This window comes from Trachemys scripta, chromosome 2, assembly GCF_013100865.1.
Source record: "Trachemys scripta elegans isolate TJP31775 chromosome 2, CAS_Tse_1.0, whole genome shotgun sequence".
Classification (NCBI taxonomy): domain Eukaryota; kingdom Metazoa; phylum Chordata; order Testudines; family Emydidae; genus Trachemys; species Trachemys scripta.
The window spans coordinates 155,649,896-155,669,009 of NC_048299.1; the positions used below are offsets into that span (position 1 = coordinate 155,649,896).

The window sequence follows — 19,114 nt, forward strand, 5'->3', positions numbered from 1 at the left end:
GTGATTGGTCCACAGCTGCAATTCAGACTGAGGTCCAAACGCATCCCCAAAGGGGCACGTCCCCAAAGGGGCAGAGATGGTTTGTTAAAATAGCATTGCTGAGAACTGGCTATCGCCAGAGTTTGGTGTCCTGCGCAACATCACGCAGGGGCCCCTGCCTGGGACAATAAACTCCACCCATTGCAGCTCTGCTTCCATTGCAAAGCCTCTGATAACCTGGGGGCCTACAGACCAGGCCAGCACTGTCCGACTCCTGCTTGCTGGCCTGTGCAACATGCACAGGGTGTCTCACGCCACTTCCTAATGGATGGTCACTCTGGGACGTGGACTCCCATTGCTATATGGTTGGCAGCCTGAGCACAGAGGCTAAGGACTGCATGGACCATGAAGACTGAAGTCCCCTCTCCCATCCCAGAGAGCAAAGTCAGCACTTGGACTCAGACCCCATGTGAGCAGCATGGGCCTGCTTGACATCATTTAATTTTTCAGGGCTCGATTTGCTTTTGTGTGATATGTTCTCACCTGTGCAAGCTTCATGCCAGCATGTGTGATGGGGCAGCCCAACTGCGGAGTACCCAGGGGAGGGTCAGGCTCCGTTCTGATCTGCCTGGGAAGCAGCTGGGCTTTGGCAGGAGCTGGAATTACCTGCAGCTGTCATGTTTCATAGCTGATGTTTTGTCTGGATGAAATTGAGCTGATAGTTTGCATCTGATGGAGTCTGGTGCTTGAGCTGTCAATCTGAGTGATGTACAGTGGGAGAGCCTCCTGAATAACACTCGCAGTCCCTGCGCTGCCAAGCTCCTGCTTCGAAAGGGCTTGATTGTTCTTTGCATGTGGTGGAGAAATCAGGGAGTCCCACAGCCTGGTCACCCAGGCCAGAGTTCTTGCAGCAGCTGGGCTGGATCCATCGGCACTGCTGTCACAAACACAGCGGCACAGCTCCAAAAAGTCACGTTGCCCTTCACTGTGCATGCGCTGAGACAAAGACCTGCACACACAGGCACTCGTACATCCAGGGGCACATGTACATTGCCCATATGTGCAGTGCACACACACACACACAAACAGACATGCTAACGTGCATTGTACAGACACACTGACACAGTAACGTGCATTGTACAGACACATTGACATGGTAATGTGCATTGTACACAGACACACTGGCACACTGACACGCTAACGTGCATTATACACAGACACATTGACATGGTAACATGCATTATACACAGACACACCGACATACTAACGTGCATTGTACACAGGCACTTTTTGCCCATGTTATAATCTGTAGCACAGCCAGTTGGAGAAGGTGAAGTGCGCGATGAAGGGGCTTTCACCTCTAAGCAGGAAGCTAAGCTCTCCCCTTTCATTATGCGCTAGCCTGGGGTCAGTTTCACCTTGGAGGCGTGTCGGCAAAGCCTCCCCCGTCCAGGGCAGGCAGCTCTCCGCTCCTGTGGGCTGACTGCCATCCATTAGCCGCAGCCTCACTCCAGCCCAGCTTCCTGCATTATCTGTATCAGCAGCCCTCTGGCTCTCCGGGCCGATTGATTTCCTCTGAGGAAGTAATTTATGGCTGGAACGCTGCCCTGGCTCAGCCTCTGTGATCTCGCTCCGGCCCCGAGTGCAGGAACCTTGGAGCGTTTTCCACGGCGTCATCAGGACTGCTGCGAGGCAGAGGTGATGACCCAAGGCTGGGGGTTGTCATGGGGGCTCTGCAGGCGGAGGCGAGAGCCTGCAGAGTCACACACACGTTTCACTGACTTAGAAAAACACACACACGAGTTGTGGTCACAACTCCGCTGTTGGCCATGCGGCAGCTCGGCCCTTAGAACCCTCAGAGAATTCTTAGGCCCTTTAATGTGGTGCAGATGTTTATCTGCACACACGTGGCATTTACCGTCCATTAACACTTAGCTTGCAGCAGTGCCCTGATGGGAGAGCTGTCCTGGCCCACGCTGCATCTGAGGTGTCCCCTCTGACATGGGATGCGGCTTCCCATCCCACACTTACTGCAATTCCTGGACACTGGAGGTAGATTCTCCTAGTCAGACCTGGCTGCCAGATTACCTGGTTTCACCCCCTTCAGCCTGGTGTGTGGGAAGCAACCCCACACCGACCTTGTATGAATATGCCTGGCCCCTCCACCTTGCAGGAGATACCCGTCCTGCAGTTGCTGCATATGGCTGAGGGGATGGGCAGGGGGCACAGGGAGGTTGGCACACCTGCCCCACCCCCCCACAGACTGAGCAAAGTGTTTGGCCAGGTAGAAGCAAACACAGGCTGTTTTGAAGGGCTCTTCCACACTGGAATGAGCCAACGACAAGCACAGCAATCTTTGATCATCAGGGGGTGGCTTGTTTGTAGCCAGGCCTGCGGGGCTCAGTCAGTTAGGGAGAAATGCACGTGGGAGCGCAGCTTGTCATTTCCCCCAGGGTGGGTCAATGCAGGGGGTCACAAACACAGGCTGGAAGGAAGGGGCTGAAATACGCAAAGAACACTCTGTGCACAGGCCCAGCAGGAACAGGCCCATCCCGCACTGCCAGGGACGGGTACGTTGGGTGCACACGGAATGCCAGACCCGTGCACTTGTCTCTGTGCGTGCTCGTGAGCTGAGGGGCTGGGAGGCTGTGTTGGGTGGCTACTCCTGTCCCTCTCATGAGTACCAGGACTGCCCCCTCTTGGTTACTAAGCCAAACAGCAGCTTTTATGAGAAGCACATGCACAGACCTGGCCTAGATTCATAGATTCATAGATTATAGGACTGGAAGGGACCTCAAGAGGTCATCGAGTCCAGTCCCCTGCCCGCATGGCAGGACCAAATACTGTCTAGACCATCCCTGATAGACATTTATCTAACCTACTCTTAAATATCTCCAGAGACGGAGATTCCACAACCTCCCTAGGCAGTTTATTCCAGTGTTTAACCACCCTGACAGTTAGGAACTTTTTCCTAATGTCCAACCTAGACCTCCCTTGCTGCAGTTTAAACCCATTGTTTCTGGTTCTATCCTTAGAGACTAAGGTGAACAAGTTTTCTCCCTCCTCCTTATGACACCCTTTTAGATACCTGAAAAATCAGGAGTGCCAGTACAGGGCCTTTGGGAGGTCACAATTATCGAACAATTTCTGGTGAATTACATGCTCCCATGCTCCCACATCAGCAGGTCATTCCCTCTACCTCCCTGCTCTGCCTCCAGAACAGCTGCTAGGAGCAAGCGCTATATTTGTTTGGGTTACTGCAAACCCTAGAGTTAACTAAACAAACTGGAGTGTGGGTGGCCGGGGCTGCAATGGAGATGGATTGCCTTCTGGGCCCAGCTCCCTCGCTCTGATCTAGTTAGGCTACCCTAGCTCAGATGGCTGGGATGGGAAGCTTAAGTGACTTAGCCGGCTTTAACAGCATCACACAAACGGCAGAGTGACAAGACTTCAGCTCTCTATTGGGCCGAGGGGGCGCACAGGGATGGAAAGGCCCAAGGGATGAATAGCTCGGGCTTTGCTCCTGTCTCGCCAGTTAAATTGTTCTCCTAGAATTAGATTCTGGATCCTGAGTGTCAAGGTAAAATTACAAGCAAGATTTCCTCACGTAATTGGCAGCGAGACAATGTGCAATTCAGAGCTGAGTAAACCAGCAAGACCCTGGGCCAGGGCCAAGAGATTGTCTGGGCCCAGTGCGGACAGAGGGCTTTAAAAGGAGAGAGAGAGAAAATCTGAGATTGAAAGAAAGAAACCAGAACGTACCGTCCTGGGCAGAGTAACCCCTCTCCCCCCACTGAAAAGCACGTCCTGCCATCCGCTCGGATAATCCACCCAGACAGCGACTCCAATTCACTGTTGCAGTCATTTTTCAAAGCAATTATGTACGACTCCTAAATTCAATTGCAATGACAAAGGCAGGTTAGGCACACTGGCTTCCCGTTCGCAATGCTGAGGGGAGCGGTATGGGCTGCAGCTACCTCACCTGAAACTCAGGGAGAAGCAGGGCTTAAATATCCCAGTACCAAAGTGAGGGCACTGTCAGCCATCAGCCAGTCCTTGGGCACTCATTGTAAGTTCTTGCCCTGCGAAGAGCTGCAGGAGCATGTACCCCGGGCAGCTGGCTCACTGGGGTGCTGTACCCCCATGCCAAAGACATTTAAAACTAGGCAGGACAAAGCCCTGGGGAACAAACTGTAGGGTTAGTCCTGGCCTGGGGCCATGGCTTAGCTGGGGCACAATCGGGTCCTTGCAGCTGAGTCCCAGTTCCTGCTGACTCCATCCTCTGTCCCAGTGCCCAGCATTTCAGCAGGGAGAGCCCATTGCTCAGGACGGAGGCTGCCATTGAGCGGAAGGGGGTGCTGAGGCCTGCCGGGAGATTTCGGAAGGGCTGTCTGCAGGGCCAGCTCTGGCTTTTTGGCCGCCCCAAGCAAAAAAAAAACAAACAAAAAAACAGGGAGCCCAGAACGGCAAAGCAAAAAATAAAAAAGATAAAAAAACCTGCGGCGCGGCCGGAGCGCGGGTGCAGGGGGACCGGCTGGGGGGAGGGAGCGGGCGGGAGAGAGAGAGAGAGAGAAGGGGGCGGCCAGGGCTACAGCAGGGGCGCTGCCACACAGCCCCTCCTGCTGCGCCGCCTCCGGCTGCCTGCCGCAAGGGCTCCGCTCCGGTCGGTGGGGAGGGAAGGAAGAGGACTGCCCTGCAGGGCGCTCTGGTTCTCCGCGCCGCTGCCTCCTACAGGGTGGCCAGAGCGGAACAAGAACAAAAAAAGCGGCCATGCCGCCCTAGGATTGGGCAAAATGCCGCCTCCAACAATCTGCCGCCCCAAGCACCAGCTTGCTCAGCCGGTGCCTGGAGCCAGGCCGGGCTGTCTGCAGCCATTAAGTGGTCCGTTCCTGACCTGCACCGTCTGCGTCTCTGAGCACAGTCTGCATAGGCAAGTCCGCTGTGCCAGGAAGATGACTCACTGAGCATGGCAGGACTCTGAGCTCTGACTAACGGTCACCTCCAAAGGGCCCCAGGAGGTAAGTCCTGCTGGCAAGAAAGTGTAACACACAACAGGTTAATTCCACACCTCCCTCGCTCCTTGCCCATCGCCTGGCACTGGGAAGGGGATGGGCCAGGGGTCCTGGGCCTCTCCTAATTCTCTGCTCTTCCATGCCCAATCTAGAGCTAAGTGACCCAGCCAGAGACTGCCTGGGTCCAGTGTGACTGCAGTATTTGCCACACACCATCGCAGTGTAGGGCTCAGATTTGTCATGGAGGGGCTCGGAGGGGCAAGGTGAAGGCCAAGAGAAGCCATCCTGTGACAGGTAGTGTGTGTGCTCTGAGGATGATGTCCGGGGTGCCAAGTGCTCTCAGACCTCTGGTTTTGAGAAATACAGAGGCCGTGGAGGTTAGGTTGCTGCTTGCAGAAACAGGCTCCATTACACGCAGCCTGGGGCTATACTGACACATGTTTAAAGTCTGTGTAAACACAAGCAGCCCTGAGACACTGGCTCCCTGAGAAGACTCTGGTCCCACGTTCACCTGCAGGAGGCTGAGTATTTCCCCTCCGTTCTCTGGAGCAGAGAGCTGCACTCTTGAGGGGCCTCATCCCCTCTCTCCAACAGGGGCTCCGTGGTGCCGCCGGAGCTGCTGGGGTTTGGAACAGGGACCCTTGCCCCTGGAGGGTAAGGCTGAGCTGCCCAAGATCTGGGTTCAGCTCCCTGGGTGACCTCTGCCTCAGGTCCCAGGCCCTACCCGCCAGGGGAGTGGGCAGGTAGGAGGGCTCAGCTAAGATAAAAGCTTGTCACTAAATAAACCCACCAGCCCAAATGTGGGGCGCAGGGAGGGCTCTCGCTGCTCCTGTCCCCTGGCTCAGGTCACTGCACGCAGCTCCCCTGCCCGGGTCCGGCCCCACTGAGCCCAGGGAACCGACTGTTTGCCTGTGGGCATGTGGAAAGCAGGCGGCACGCAGGCTGGGCCCAGCTTCTCACTCATGAAGCGTCTTACCAGTGGCACCTGGAGGTCAGACAGGAGCAGGGTCAGGGATGGGGCGACGGGATGTGGAAGTGCTGCCCATTGATCTTCAGCGACAGACCGATCAGCTGGGGTCAGGGCTGCTGCCTCCTCCTCCTCCACTTTGGAAGGGAAAATGCAACTGAAGCAGGCCAGCTGCTGTGCTAGACGAGCCGGGGCAGGCAGGCAGGCAGCAGCAGAGCCCCTGCAGCCAGGGCCTGGACGGCAGGGAGCTGCTCTGCAAGCGGGAGTGGACTGCAGCCCTCCCGAGGACGTTGGGCTGGGGGCGGGGGGGAGAGCAAAGAACTTGGACTCGGGGTTCCATTTCCAGCTCTGGCCCCGATTCCACACAGGCTCTAGGGCCAGTCACTTGAAGAGCCTGTGCTTCAGCTTTGCCCTCGCTGCAGTGGCTGGAAGAGTTCGTATGTGCCCTGTAGGGGTGTCGTGAGGCTTTATGGCCCTAAAGTGATTGGAGAGCCCGGGGTGAAGGGCCCTGCACAAGGGCAAAGCCTTTTTAATGGAAAAGCTCATCAGCCCCTCGGTGATAACAGCAGGGCTGGTAAGAGTGAGCCACAGCCAGCTGGTTTATCCAGCTGAGGACTGCCAGCACAGGTGGGTTCCCCGAACAGGCTCCCCTGCCCCCCGGGGGAATTAGCTGCAGGGGAGACCCCATTTACACTGTTAGCCTCCAGAGTCCTGGGACTTCATGACAACAGGCACCTGAGTTCTGTTTCCCCATACTCCACTTGTGCCATGGCTTACAAGAAACTAGCCAGCGAGCAATGGGTTGGTCGAGCAGCAGCTAGGTAGAGCTGGTTTTGTCAAAGTAGAATGCATGTAAAAACTGCACTGGGTTGGTTGCATCCATTTCCCCCCAATCTTCACACATCTCTTCTTATTCACAACACAGAGCGGACAAGGGATTTTTAACAGTGAGGGTAATTAGCCAATGCGACAATTTACCAACAGAGTGCAGTAGATTTTCCATCATTTGTCGTCTTTCAATCGAGATTGGATGTCTTTCAACAAATCCCTCTCTAGCTCAACCACCAGATATGGGCTAGATGAGGGGTAGGCAACCTATGGCATGTGTGCCAAAGGCGGCATGTGAGCTGATTTTCAGTGGCACTCACACTGCCCGGGTCCTGGCCACCGGTCCGAGGGGCTCTGCATTTTAATTTAATTTTAAATGAAGCTTCTTAAACATTTTAAAAACCTTATTTACTTTACATACAACAATAGTTTAGTTGTATATTATACACTTCTAGAAAGAGACCTTCTAAAAACATTAAAATGTATGACTGGCACGCGAAACCTTAAATTAGAGTGAATAAATGACGACTCGGCACACCACTTCTGAAAGGTTGCCGACCACTGTGCTAGATGCAGAAATCACGGGGTGACATTCTCTGGCCTGTGTGCTGCAGGAGGTCATACTAGATGGTTGCCATGTTCTCCCTCTGGCCTCCCATTTGCTTTTGGAGCTGGAGGCGTGAATTCCAGCTGGAGGAGACATACCTGCACTAGATCTGATCGAGCTAGTGCACTAAAAATAGAGTGTAGCCACGGCAGTGTGAGTTGCAGGAGCAGCTAGCCACCCCCAGTATGTGCTTAGCATCTTGGATGGGAGTGTGTCTCGGTGGCTAGCCCAACTCGCACTGCTGCCGCTACACTCTGCTTTTAGCACGCTAGCTCCATCAAAGCTAGCATGGGTGTGTCTCCTGCAGCTCCAGCACAGGCTCTAGCTCCAAGCGTAGATGTACCCTGAAAAGCTGCAGCCTTAAAGACCAAACCTCAGGTACCAAGGGCCTGCCAGACAAAAGGAGGGATCAGCGCCGCTTCCCCTTTCACTGTGGTTGTTGAAGGTGGATTAATAGTGAAAACACCATTTTTCAGCCTGGAGAAACAGCCAGCCCTCTCAGATTGATGGGGCAGGGATCAAAGAAGCTATTCAGTGCCTGCAAATCAGGTGGTTATTCCCCCTGCTGAGGTTTTAGTGCAAGTGAGTGGCACTGCTGAAGTCAGTCCTCTATTAACATATTTAATTGCCCTCTTGGTAACCTCTGGTGAATGATCTGGTGATGGTGACAGCAGCAGGTTCTGATGATGTAAACACAACTTACATCTCCAAATCGCCTGCCAAGCGGCTCCGATGGAGAACGATGATTTATGCACATCCCCGCCTGCTGTTCTCGTCCCCCTGCAGCTCTGAGAGCTGTACGGTGTAATCTAGCACTGAGCCAGACATAAATCACTTGATTAAAAGCTCTAACTAATTTAAAGGGGGATGGAGCTGATCAATTTAATTTACACAAGGAAATAGCAACAAACGGATGCTTTGAAAGGGGCTAGCGAATCACAAAGGAAACAGAATGGGTTTGAAAAGGGGGTGAGAGAGACAGCTTGGAGCCACCAGGCAGGCCAGGAAAAATTCAATGAGAGCTGCTCACAAGCCCGTTGGGTCTGGCACCTGATAAAGGGGCTAACACACCTCCTGCATCAGAACTGAAGACTCAAGCTGACAACCAGCATCCTTGGCCAGAAGGTGAAACCATCCGCATGGAGCAGTACCAGAGTTCAGAGCACCAGCAGGATTCGTTTTCAACTTACAGGTCCCTAGGTTTGCTTCGCTGGCAGCACAAACCTGTACTACAGCAAGCACTTCCCGTGGAATGCACCTCGCCCTGGCAGGGTACACTGCAGTTAGATTTTATGCACAGCCTACCGCTCGGGCAGGTAGTCTAGAGCCAGGGCTGGACTCCACGGTGGAAAGTTCTGCGTGAATGTTTGCTAGAGGCAGGCAGCCAACTCAGCCAGTCCGGCCAGTCTCTTCTGGGGGCCTCAGGACGTGACAGCGTGGCCAAAACACCAGGGATTGAACCAGGCCCTCAAGCACTAAACGCATGAGGTGCTACCGCTGGAGTGAAAGAGCCAAGTCCGTATAACTGTGTCCTGTAACAACACCTTCTATGGTCTGTGATCAGCTGGGCCGGAGGGGAAGGAATGCCTCCTTTTGCAGCCCCATGCTGGGCATGTGCTGCTGAAGGGCCAGAATTAGCCATGAAGGTGAGGCCACATCTGGAGTTCTGTGTCCAATTTTGGGCCCCACACTACAGAAAGGATGTGGAAAAATTGGAGAGAGTCCAGCGGAGGGCAACAAAAATGATCAGGGGGTTAGGACACATGACTTATGAGGAGAGGCTGAGGGAATGGGGGTTATTTAGTCTGCAGAAGAGAAGAATGAGGGGGAATTTGATAGCAGCCTTCAACTACCTGAAGGGGGATTCCAAAGGGGATGGAGCTTGGCTGTTCTCAGTGGTGGCAGATGACAGAACAAGGAGTAATGGTCTCAAGTTGCAGTGGGAGAGGTTTAGGTTGGATATTAGGAAAAACTTTTTCACTAGGAGGGTGCTGAAGCACTGGAATGGGTTACCTAGGGAGGTGGTGGAATCTCCTTCCTTAGAGATTTTTAAGGTCAGGCTTGACAAAGCCCTGGCTGGGATGATTTAGTTGGTGTTGGTCCTGCTTTGAGCAGGTGGTTGGACTAGATGACCTCCTGAGGTCTCTTCCAACCCTAATAGTCTATGATTCTATGAAACGGGCTCTTTTCTCCATCCTCAGCAGGGTGCGGTGGGTTTGGCTTTAGTGGGTCATTCATTTGACGGAAAGGATCTTGAAATGTCCTCCAAGACAGCCAGTTGGGCCAGGACAGTGGAGCCTCCGACTCCTGTTTGCTGGGGGTTCCTTAGGAATCAGAGCTGAATTCCACAGCCCCGGTCAGCCATTTTAAACATTAAACTGTGATTCATGTAACACTTTGAGACAAACATTGCTAAATAAAGACGCTTTGCGCCCTCCTCCATCCCTGTATCCTGTTCGGCGAGATGGAGACATCTTGCTATTTGTACAGCACCAATGGTTTCCGAGGTGATTTATGGACAAGTATCTGAGTGATGGTCCCCGTCCAAGGAGCTTATGGTGGAGACCAAGGGCTGGTCCACACTAATCCCCAGTTCGAACTAAGATACGCAAATTCAGCTACGTGAATAACGTAGCTGAAGTTGAAGTATCTTAGTTCGAACTACAAGGTACTTACCGCGGGTCCACACGCGGCAGGCAGGCTCCCCCGTCGACTCCGCATACTCCACTCGCGGAGCAGGAGTACCGGTGTCGACGGTGAGCACTTCCGGGATCGATTTATCGCGTCTAGACAAGACGCGATAAATCGATCCCAGAAGTTCGATTGCTTACCGCCGAACCTGGAGGTAAGTATAGATGTACCCTAAGTGGGGAAGCGTAGGGAGCCCAACCTCTGCTGAGCCCAGTTCTAACCCCCCAGAATGCCAAGACTGTGGTTTCCGTCAGGCTGACACCTTTCACCAGCTCTCAGCCCATGCCCACCCGGGGGCAGCCCCTGCCGCAAAAAGCATCGCCCTTCTGAGCCCAGCTGTCTTATTCTTTCCACCCACCCCAGCAGCCCCTTGTCCTGGGCTCTGTGTGCAAGCGCCTTATTGCATTTCAGCCTTTCAGCTGGGGAGGGTGAGCTCAGCTTTTGAGCTGGAGAAAGCACTCTGAATTTTCCAGCTCTGCGCCATCACCCGCCTGGTCCCAGCTGATGCAGCGAGTGACTCATGACTCAGCAATGCTGCACTGAACCTGATGACACCAGTTCTGCGGGCGGCCAGATGTGAATGGCAGGCGCTCTGGAAGCCCAGGCCCCATTTTAAGGCCGTTTTCTAGGTTTTATCACCTCAAGACTCTCAACAGCTGAAATGCATTTCTCAGGCGTTGAACAATTTCTCAAGGCAGTGGGGTCAACTTTAAATCCAAACAGGCTGTGGTAATGCAGCGCAAATCAGGGCTGGCACCGTATTCATCCTCACAGGAGAAGGCAAAGCAAGAGGCAGGGAAATCTCAAGAATAGAATCTGCTTGATTATCATCGAAGCAGCTGGAATTTAAACGAGCGTCACAGGAGAGGTTTGGGCCCCCTCGAGCTGGAATCTAGGCTGGATTTGGAGTGTCTGCCAGCAACTTTTCAGCCTGTGTACAAACACTAGCCCCAATTCTTCCCTCTAGTCCCAGTGGCTTCAGGAGAGCTGGCTATGGAGCAGAGCGACAGGGAGCCCTGAACTCAATCCCCATTCAAATGACTGCCTCAGCATGGAGGAAGGTCATTGTGGATTTCCACAGCCCACCCATGTCCCACCAAACTTGAAAACGTGTCCTCTGCTCCCGGAGAAGTCAGTAGAGTGACGGTGTCTTTCTATCCCCCAACCACGTTGGTTGTGTCACACTCACCACAATCGGCACCCCCCGCAGATAAGCCAGTGAACACACACAGCAATGCGGTAGCCGTTTCCCAGTGCTGACCTAGCCAAAGGTTTTTCTGACTGGCTGGGGGAGGAAGAGCTTACCCCTGCCTGGGACAAAATGGCAGAGGGTGAGGACAACACCTTGGACAGAACGCCAGGACTATCAAGTGGAGCCAGGACTGTAGGATTCTCTGGAGTAACTCCCATCAGGTGTCACACATGCGTACCCCCAAAGGGCAAGTTATTGGGTCCCTCGTTCATCACATGTAGTGCCAGCCTGGTGCTAGCCAGGCCTCCCTCGAAGACTCCATCCTTCCAAGTCTGCCTGGCAAAGCTAGAAAATGCTCCTCTGCTCCTGGCAGAAAACTTGTCTACAGAGGAATATTCAGGAAAAGTGAGGTTTGCCCCCAGCTGCCGGGACACAGCAGCCTCTCCGAGCAGGATACCTGCCAGAGGAGAGCTCCCTTTGGGACATGCTATAGATTCATTCAATCAGTCCCTCTCCGCGCTACGCATAGATGACATGGGCACTGCCCAGGGAGCTACCATGGGAACCCAGATATACTAACTGCATTGCCTAGGAGTTAACTCTCCTCTGCTGTCAGCCCTTCACTCCAGAATCTCTTTCCCTATCACGCTGCCCTTTCCTTTTTGTCCTCTGGTGAACTTCTCCTGCCTTTGCCTCCACCGCTGACCTTCACTTGGCTTATTTGGCTTCTCTTCCAACTTGGCGCATCAGCTCGCTCACAGGGGCAATCCCACCAGGAGGGAGGTTTGGAGGTGGGAAAGAATAGGGTCACTGAGGCGGGAGTAGGGGGAAAGGGTTAGAGGTGGAGAGCAGGTGAGAGCCCTCAACCCAGTCAGGATTTACCCAGGACGATACGAAAGACTCATCCCTGCTGAATGTGACTGCCAAGTTGTGGTTTACCTTGTGGACCTGAACACTCAGCGCCATTAATGGAGTTTATCCTCCCAACACGCCTGTCAGTTAACGTGACTCCTTATTCCTAAGGGAGGAAGACTGGTCCAGTGGCCAGGCCGATTTCCTGGTCTAGAGGACCTCAGAGCGGGAAGGTCATAGATCACCCATCTTCTCTGTGCAAAAGTCAGAAAGGCCTTGAAGAGGAGGGCGGAGGTTGGCAAATACATGCCGGCATTCATGCAGCTGTGCTTGGACAGAAGCGTGACAGAGCACAGATGGGGGGGGAGGGGTATGTTTCGTCCAACATCAGTGTGTGTTTATTTTCTGTTTCCAATGTCCACACAATACTAAAACCATGCAGGTAAAAGGGAACTGATTTGAGTGACCAGCTGAGGCTGCTTGGAGCCCAATCTGTTGCTCAGTCAGGGGAGGGGCGCACAGAGCTCAGTGAGTCAGAGGCTTGTGCCTGAGGTTCCGGCAGGGACGTAGTTAAAATTCCACACTCAATTGGTCACATTTTAGTATTAAAACTCAAGCCCAGCTGTTCTGAGGATGAAGTTATTTCATAAGAGGAAGGCAGCACACATGGCTGTTGCCAAAACATCTGGTTACAGCCCATGGCTAATTCCTCCATTTGCTGCAGCAAGTCTAGCATCGAACTCTCTGACGGAGGAAAAACAAAAGGAAATAAAATTAATCCTTTGTAAAGAGCTCAAAGGCCCTGGGATGAAAAGCCCAGGGGGAGTGCAAACATGGACAGTCTCTCACTGCTCCTGTAGAGAGACACTGTGTTAGCCCTGTTTTACAAAGGGCAAACTGAGGCAGGGAGAATAAAGGGTCTTGACAGACCCAGGAATGGAACCCAGGAGTTCTGACCCATGTTCTGTTTGGTGTAGATTTGTCAATTGACAGAGATTTTGTTTTGGAATGGTTGGGTGCAAGAGGGGCTTTATAGTTAGAAAATGTGTGTGAATAACGCAGGTCCCCACCCTAACTGGTCAGATTTGGTCTCAATGGCAGGGGTGAGGCTCACCAGAACAGCAGAGGGACTCTGCCTCCTTTCTGGTGCACGAGAAGAGCACTGATTTAATCTCCTTGTAAAATGGGGCTATAACCATGTCTCACACTGTGTGAGAGGCCGGGGCAGATGACAGGAGAAGATAGAGCTTTTTTCTGCAGTACCATGGAACCCGACCCAAGGGGAACTGTCTAGACACAGGTAGGCAATGTTTTCCATCAAAATATTTTTTGGATTAAATGTGTTTTTCTGACCAAGATGAACAATGGCTACCTTGTTATGGTTTTCCAATGAATGAAGCAGTGAAAAAAAATTCTGGGGAAATTTTGAAAAACCAATTTTTTAACAAAAAGTTTCCCCACAAAAAAACAACTAGTAATTTGTGACCCTAGCTAGAATTTTTCCTCCTAAAACTGGCACACAACATGTAAGCCAAAGTATAAAATCACGGACTGTTCCCAATGACCTGGGGAACAATCAAGGGTGAAAGCATCCTAAGCCAATGCCTACCAGTCACCCGCACACAGGCTGGGAGAATGAGGGTCATCTGTCTCCGCCCTGGATTTCTTCAGTTGGTCCAAAGTTAGGTTAACTTTTCGCCCCCGCCCCAAGGGAAAATTGCCTTCTGCAGAGTTGGGCAGTGATCCCACAGCATAGGCTCAGCCAGTCAGGGAGACAGAAAAGAAACCATGCTGAAACTCAAAACACACCACAAAGAACAAAGCTAGAGGATTCACAATGACCCAGCAAGGGGAAGAGTTAGCAAGAAGATACTTGTTTGTGCAGATAGTCAACGAACACACCAAAACTGGGCAACGGGCTTTTGGCACGAGGTCCTAATGTGAACTCTGCCCCAGGCTGGGCTTGAGTATCTTTGTGGCTTACCTTGTAGCAGTTCGCCCCGTGTCTCCTGCTGACTAGGAGTAACCCAGCCATCTCCTGACAAAGGTTTTATGTGCAGTACTCAGAGTCACCAGGCAGATGTTGATAGTTCTCCAGCAGCCACCAAACCCTCGTCGAGCTGCATTCCAATGGCAGAGCAAGGGGCCACTCCCAGGCCGGCCGCTGCTAGACCAAGCAGAGCCCAAAGCCGAACAGAAGTGCCGTAGAAATCCGTTAGTTATGCTCCCGTAGTGCCCACGGGCCCAATCAGGCTTATGGCTTGGCTGGGTGCTGTACAGACACACGAGGATACATTCCTTGCCCCAAAATACTAATTTTAACCCGCTTACCACAAGTTTTCCTTTAAGACTGACTGCTGTTTTCTGTTGGCTCAGGTCAGAGCTGCCTCTCTGCTGACCCCAGCCAACACCAAAGCAGGAGGCGGCAGCTACCGAGTCCTTGGCTAAGCGATTATGTCACCCAGCAGGCCAGCAGCAGAACCCCGGTGTCCTGTGGCCTAGCCACAAAGCCTTCCCCCAGAGGACCTGATGCAGCATCCTCCATTAGGACCTTCTGGAGCCCTGAAGTCTTTGCTCCATGCTCTCCTGGCTGTCTGAGAACCAGGGAATGCTGGGAAGGCCCCATATCAGGCTGAAGTGCTCAGAGCAGCCATACAGATTCTCCCCCCCTCCCAATTTAATTTCTCCCAAAGCCAGGTAAAGGACGTGGCCATATATACTCAAGAGTACTTGAAATCCAAGGAGCAGCCTTTTCACCAGGTCGCAACTTGTGCAATGCCAATAGTAGCTGTGTCTGTACCCATCCCCTTCCCTCCTGCCCCACCTCCCTGCTCACAAGGAATTAGAGAGCACACAAGCCGCCCAGAGAGACGCCTCCCACCGGAGGTGGTATAAACTGCAAGGCTGTATCAAAATCTCTTGGTTAAAGTCTTTAATAATTACAAGAATTCCAGATTCATTACAGAAGAGCTTAGAACAATAATATTTCTCCGTACAAAGGCAAAATAAACTTTTCAAGTAATAGCATCCTGGCTCTGGAGTTTGAAATGCCTGTGAGTGGGAGGGAAGGGCTCCTGCTCCTGGGTGTCTGCCACAGCACGAAGGCACCTTTCCCCCGGAGGAACTGCTCCAGGTGGCGAGAGGGAGGGAAATCTGGACTCGGCCTTCAGTGCCCGCAGCTAAGAGGGTGAATTTGCGGGTCATGGGAATTCAATGAAGTGCAAGGTCTGGCACAAGGAGAAGCCAATTAACGATGTGGCTTCGTGTAAAAAAACAACAACAACAAAAATGCACTATTCCCTTCCGCAGCCCAAGCTAAGCGGCCCAGGTTTATCTCCATGCTAACCACAGCTGGGGTTTCCAATACAAGGCAGGGCTGGGGTTTCTAAGAACTGAAAGTGTCACTGGAAAAAGTATGTTCAAAGACACACAAAACCACTGGCCGAACTGTCCTTGCTGAGCCTCTGCAAGGAACCTCCCCCGGAACAAGGACAAGGACACCTCTTATTCTGCTTTGGAAGGGAGCTTCCTTTGGCCTTCCACTGGACAGAAAGAATCTACAGAGCTCCTCCCTGCAGATCTCCTCAGCCACACCGTGTGGATGTACCAGGTGCATTTAAGGCACTCAAGGAGTTCATTCGAGGAAGCAGAGCACCTCGCCAGGGTGGAGGAGAGACAGGGGCTCACCAGCCCCTGCACTCCGTGCTCTAGACCAAGGGCTGCAATCAGAGTGCATGGCAGGAGCAACGAGGAGCGGATTCAGAGACAGGGATGGGAAAAGATTGAAGCAGGCTTGGAGCACGGCTGGAATGTATATGGCAAAGCAGGATTGGAGCTGGCTCAGTATTCCCTGCTCTCTCCACGCAAGGCACACAGCAGGGAACCAACTCAGCTATGACAAAGGCCTCCCTGACCTAGGGATGGGGTGTGGGTTATTCACGCTTCCGACAAGATTGCTGGGAAAGGCGCTTTGCCCCTCCCCACATGGGCAGAGTCCCAGCTCGGACACTGCCAGTGTCCTAAGCCCTCTGTTTAAAATACAGATCACAGTGGCTCTCCAGCACGTCGCTATGACACACTCACGCACCAATATGGTGATCCGAGTGCTTCACAAGCTGTGCCCAAGTCCAGAAGGGCCCCTCAGATCCAGAACCCAGCACCAGATGCCAACAGAGGGATTTACATGGGGGTTGAGGAGTGAGAAGGCAGAAAAGGCCATTTATACAATGACAACATATTCCCAAAAGGCAGCAAACATTGTCATTAGTATTATTATTATTACTGTTTAATACAACCCCATATAAAACTGAAGCAGCAGCAATTTTTATTGAGGGACCTAAACTGAAATAGGTTTAGAACATAATTTAAAAAAATAAAAACAGCAAAAGTAGTAAAATATATGAACTTTTTTTTTTATAGCAACTGATCTCTACCAGCCACTAGTAACTTACTACCAAACTGGTATATCTCTGGTAACAACCCTTTTAAAAAGACATGTAAATATATATTCATATTTATACATATTTGTAGCTATGTACACAAGATTTCTTTTTGTTTGTTTGTTTTTAGCACTGGTATATTTGGCTGCTTCCTCCACTACCAGTACTGAGCCGGGGTATATGCTGCGTCTGGCCAGTTCCAACGTACCATGTGTTTGGTCAGCAAAGCAAATTAGTATTGGAATTAATAAGCCATTGGCCAGTCTTCAAACCATCTCACATAGCAATAACCACCCAGCTAGGGTTCCCGCAGCATCCAAGACAGAGATGCTTCTAACGCATTACGATTTCCCAGTCTGCACTTCTTCACTGCTGGTGGAGCTGCACTCAGTACTGGCATTAGCTTATGGAGCTGTCGAAGTTTGGATCGCGTGGGTTTGCAAGTATAAAAGAACACAAGGATAGCCCAGGTTTCCATGTCCTCCTCCTTGGGAATGTCAGTCTGTCAATCCCTTGCAAAGAAGGGAATGCACATTATTGACTGGTTCCAGGAGAAGGAGCCTGCAGCTGGTTCTCTGTCTGGCCACTGGCCAAAGAGTGGGGTTCAGTTTTAGTCCACTGGAACTATTCAAGCACAGATTTCATAGAAGGGAAATAAAAAACAAACCTTTGAGGTGCAGACAGTTCACAGCTAAGGTGGCTGGTGAAGCTGGCATGAGACATCGGTGGATTTGGTGATGGGAGAGGTGTCTTAGAAATCCTTTACGCAATAGCTAAAAGTGATGGATGGCTGCACAGACAGCTTCCTGGCAGCAGCCTGGATAGCAGAGACGCATGCAAACACACACGCACACACACAGAGTTGTCAGTCTGTTGCATGGAAGTCCCAGCCTCAGCGTCGTTTAAGTCCACCGTTGGCGTGCTGATGCGGGTACTTGGGAAGACAAGGTTCGTCTGGAAGGGGATCATGGGAAAAAACTGAGTCCTCCCCTGAGGAACAGGTGGAGCTGCGGGTGTCTGGGAAACTGGGAGAATACTGGTCCAGCGGCATGGAAAGATCCAGGTATTCCTGGAGGGGACAAAATCCCAGGGACACAGCTCAGACCAAGAAACCGGAACCCAGGTTAGAAGAGGCCATGCAGTGAGCACACTACACTAAAGAAACAAGCAGAGCTGCACCAGGAACCTCAGTTCTCCCACACGCGAGGGAACCTTTGCCCTACTGGGCAGGGGAGGCATGGGCATGGAACTCCCAACGATACCCACAGGCACCAGCAACCACGCTGCATGGAGCCAACAACTCCAGCTCGCTCACTTCTGGACTGAGGGTGCCAAGTGGGGGCAAATGATGCAGAGACCGAATTTGAAAGTCTCTTCATAAAGATGGCTATGGGAGAGTTTTATTCTGGAACAGGCATAGAATCATAGCACTGGAAGGGACTTCGTGAGGTCATTTAGTCCAGTCCCCTGCACTCATGGCGGGACTAAGGATTATCTAGACCATCCCTGACAGGTTTTTGTCTAACTTGCTCTTTATTCCAGTGCTTAACCACCCTGACAGTTAGGAAGTTTTTCCTAATGTCCAAACTAAACCTCCCTTGCTGCAATTTAAGCACATTGCTTCTTGTCTTATCCTCAGGGGTTAAGAAGAACAATTTTTCTGCCTCCTCCTTGTAACAACCTTTTATGTACTTGAAAACTGTTATCATGTCCCCTCTCAGTCTTCTCTTCTACAGACTAAACAAACACCATTTTTTCAATCTTCCCTCATAGGTCATGTTTTCTAGACCTTTAATAATTTTTGTTGCTCTTCTCTGGACTTTCTCCGGTTTGTCTACATCTTTCCTGAAATGTGGTGCCCAGAACTGGACACAATACTCCAGCTGAGGCCTAATCAGCACGGAGTAGAGGGGAATAATTACTTCTTGTGTCTTGCTTTCAACATTCCTGCTAATACATCCCAGAATGATGTTTGGTTTTTTTGCAACAGTGTTACACTGTTGACTCATATTTAGCTTGTGGTCCACTATGACCCCCAGATCCCTTTCTGCAGTACTCCTTCCTAGGCAGTCATTTCCCATTTTGTATGTGTGCAATTGATTGTTCCTTCCTAAATGGAGTACTTTGCATTTGTCCTGATTGAATTTTATCCTATTTACTTCAGACCATTTCTCCAGTTTGTCCAGATCATTTTGAATTATAATCCTATCCTCCAAAGAATTTGCAACGCCTTCCAGTTTGGTGTCATCCACAAACTTTAGAAGTGTACTCTCTATGCCATTATCTAAATCATTGATGAAAATATTGAACAGAACCGGACCCAGACCTGTTCCGTGCAGGACCCCACTTGATATGCTATTCTAGCATGACTGTGAACCACCGACAACTACTCTCTGGGAATGGTTTTCCAACCAGTTTTGCACCCACTGTATAGTAGCTCCATCTGGGATGCATTTCCCTAGTTTGTTTATGAGAAGGTAATGTGAGACAGTATCAAAAGCTTTACTAAAGTCAAGATATACCATATCTACTGCTTCCCCCCTATCC

The 19,114-nt window shown here is 51.6% G+C and overlaps 1 protein-coding gene across 6 annotated transcripts in view; it reads right to left on the bottom strand.

Moving 5' to 3' along the window:
• Positions 1-15,044: 15,044 nt before the first annotated feature.
• The window catches only part of FGFR1 (fibroblast growth factor receptor 1), a 75,529-nt gene continuing 71,459 nt past the window's right edge, over positions 15,045-19,114 (bottom strand). For all 6 annotated transcript variants that reach the window (XM_034761997.1, XM_034761995.1, XM_034761996.1 and 3 more), the window contains one exon: positions 15,045-17,636. In XM_034761997.1, coding sequence (XP_034617888.1) covers positions 17,460-17,636 — 177 coding nt within the window. In that variant the 3' untranslated portion in view covers positions 15,045-17,459. The remainder of the gene's footprint in view (positions 17,637-19,114) is intronic.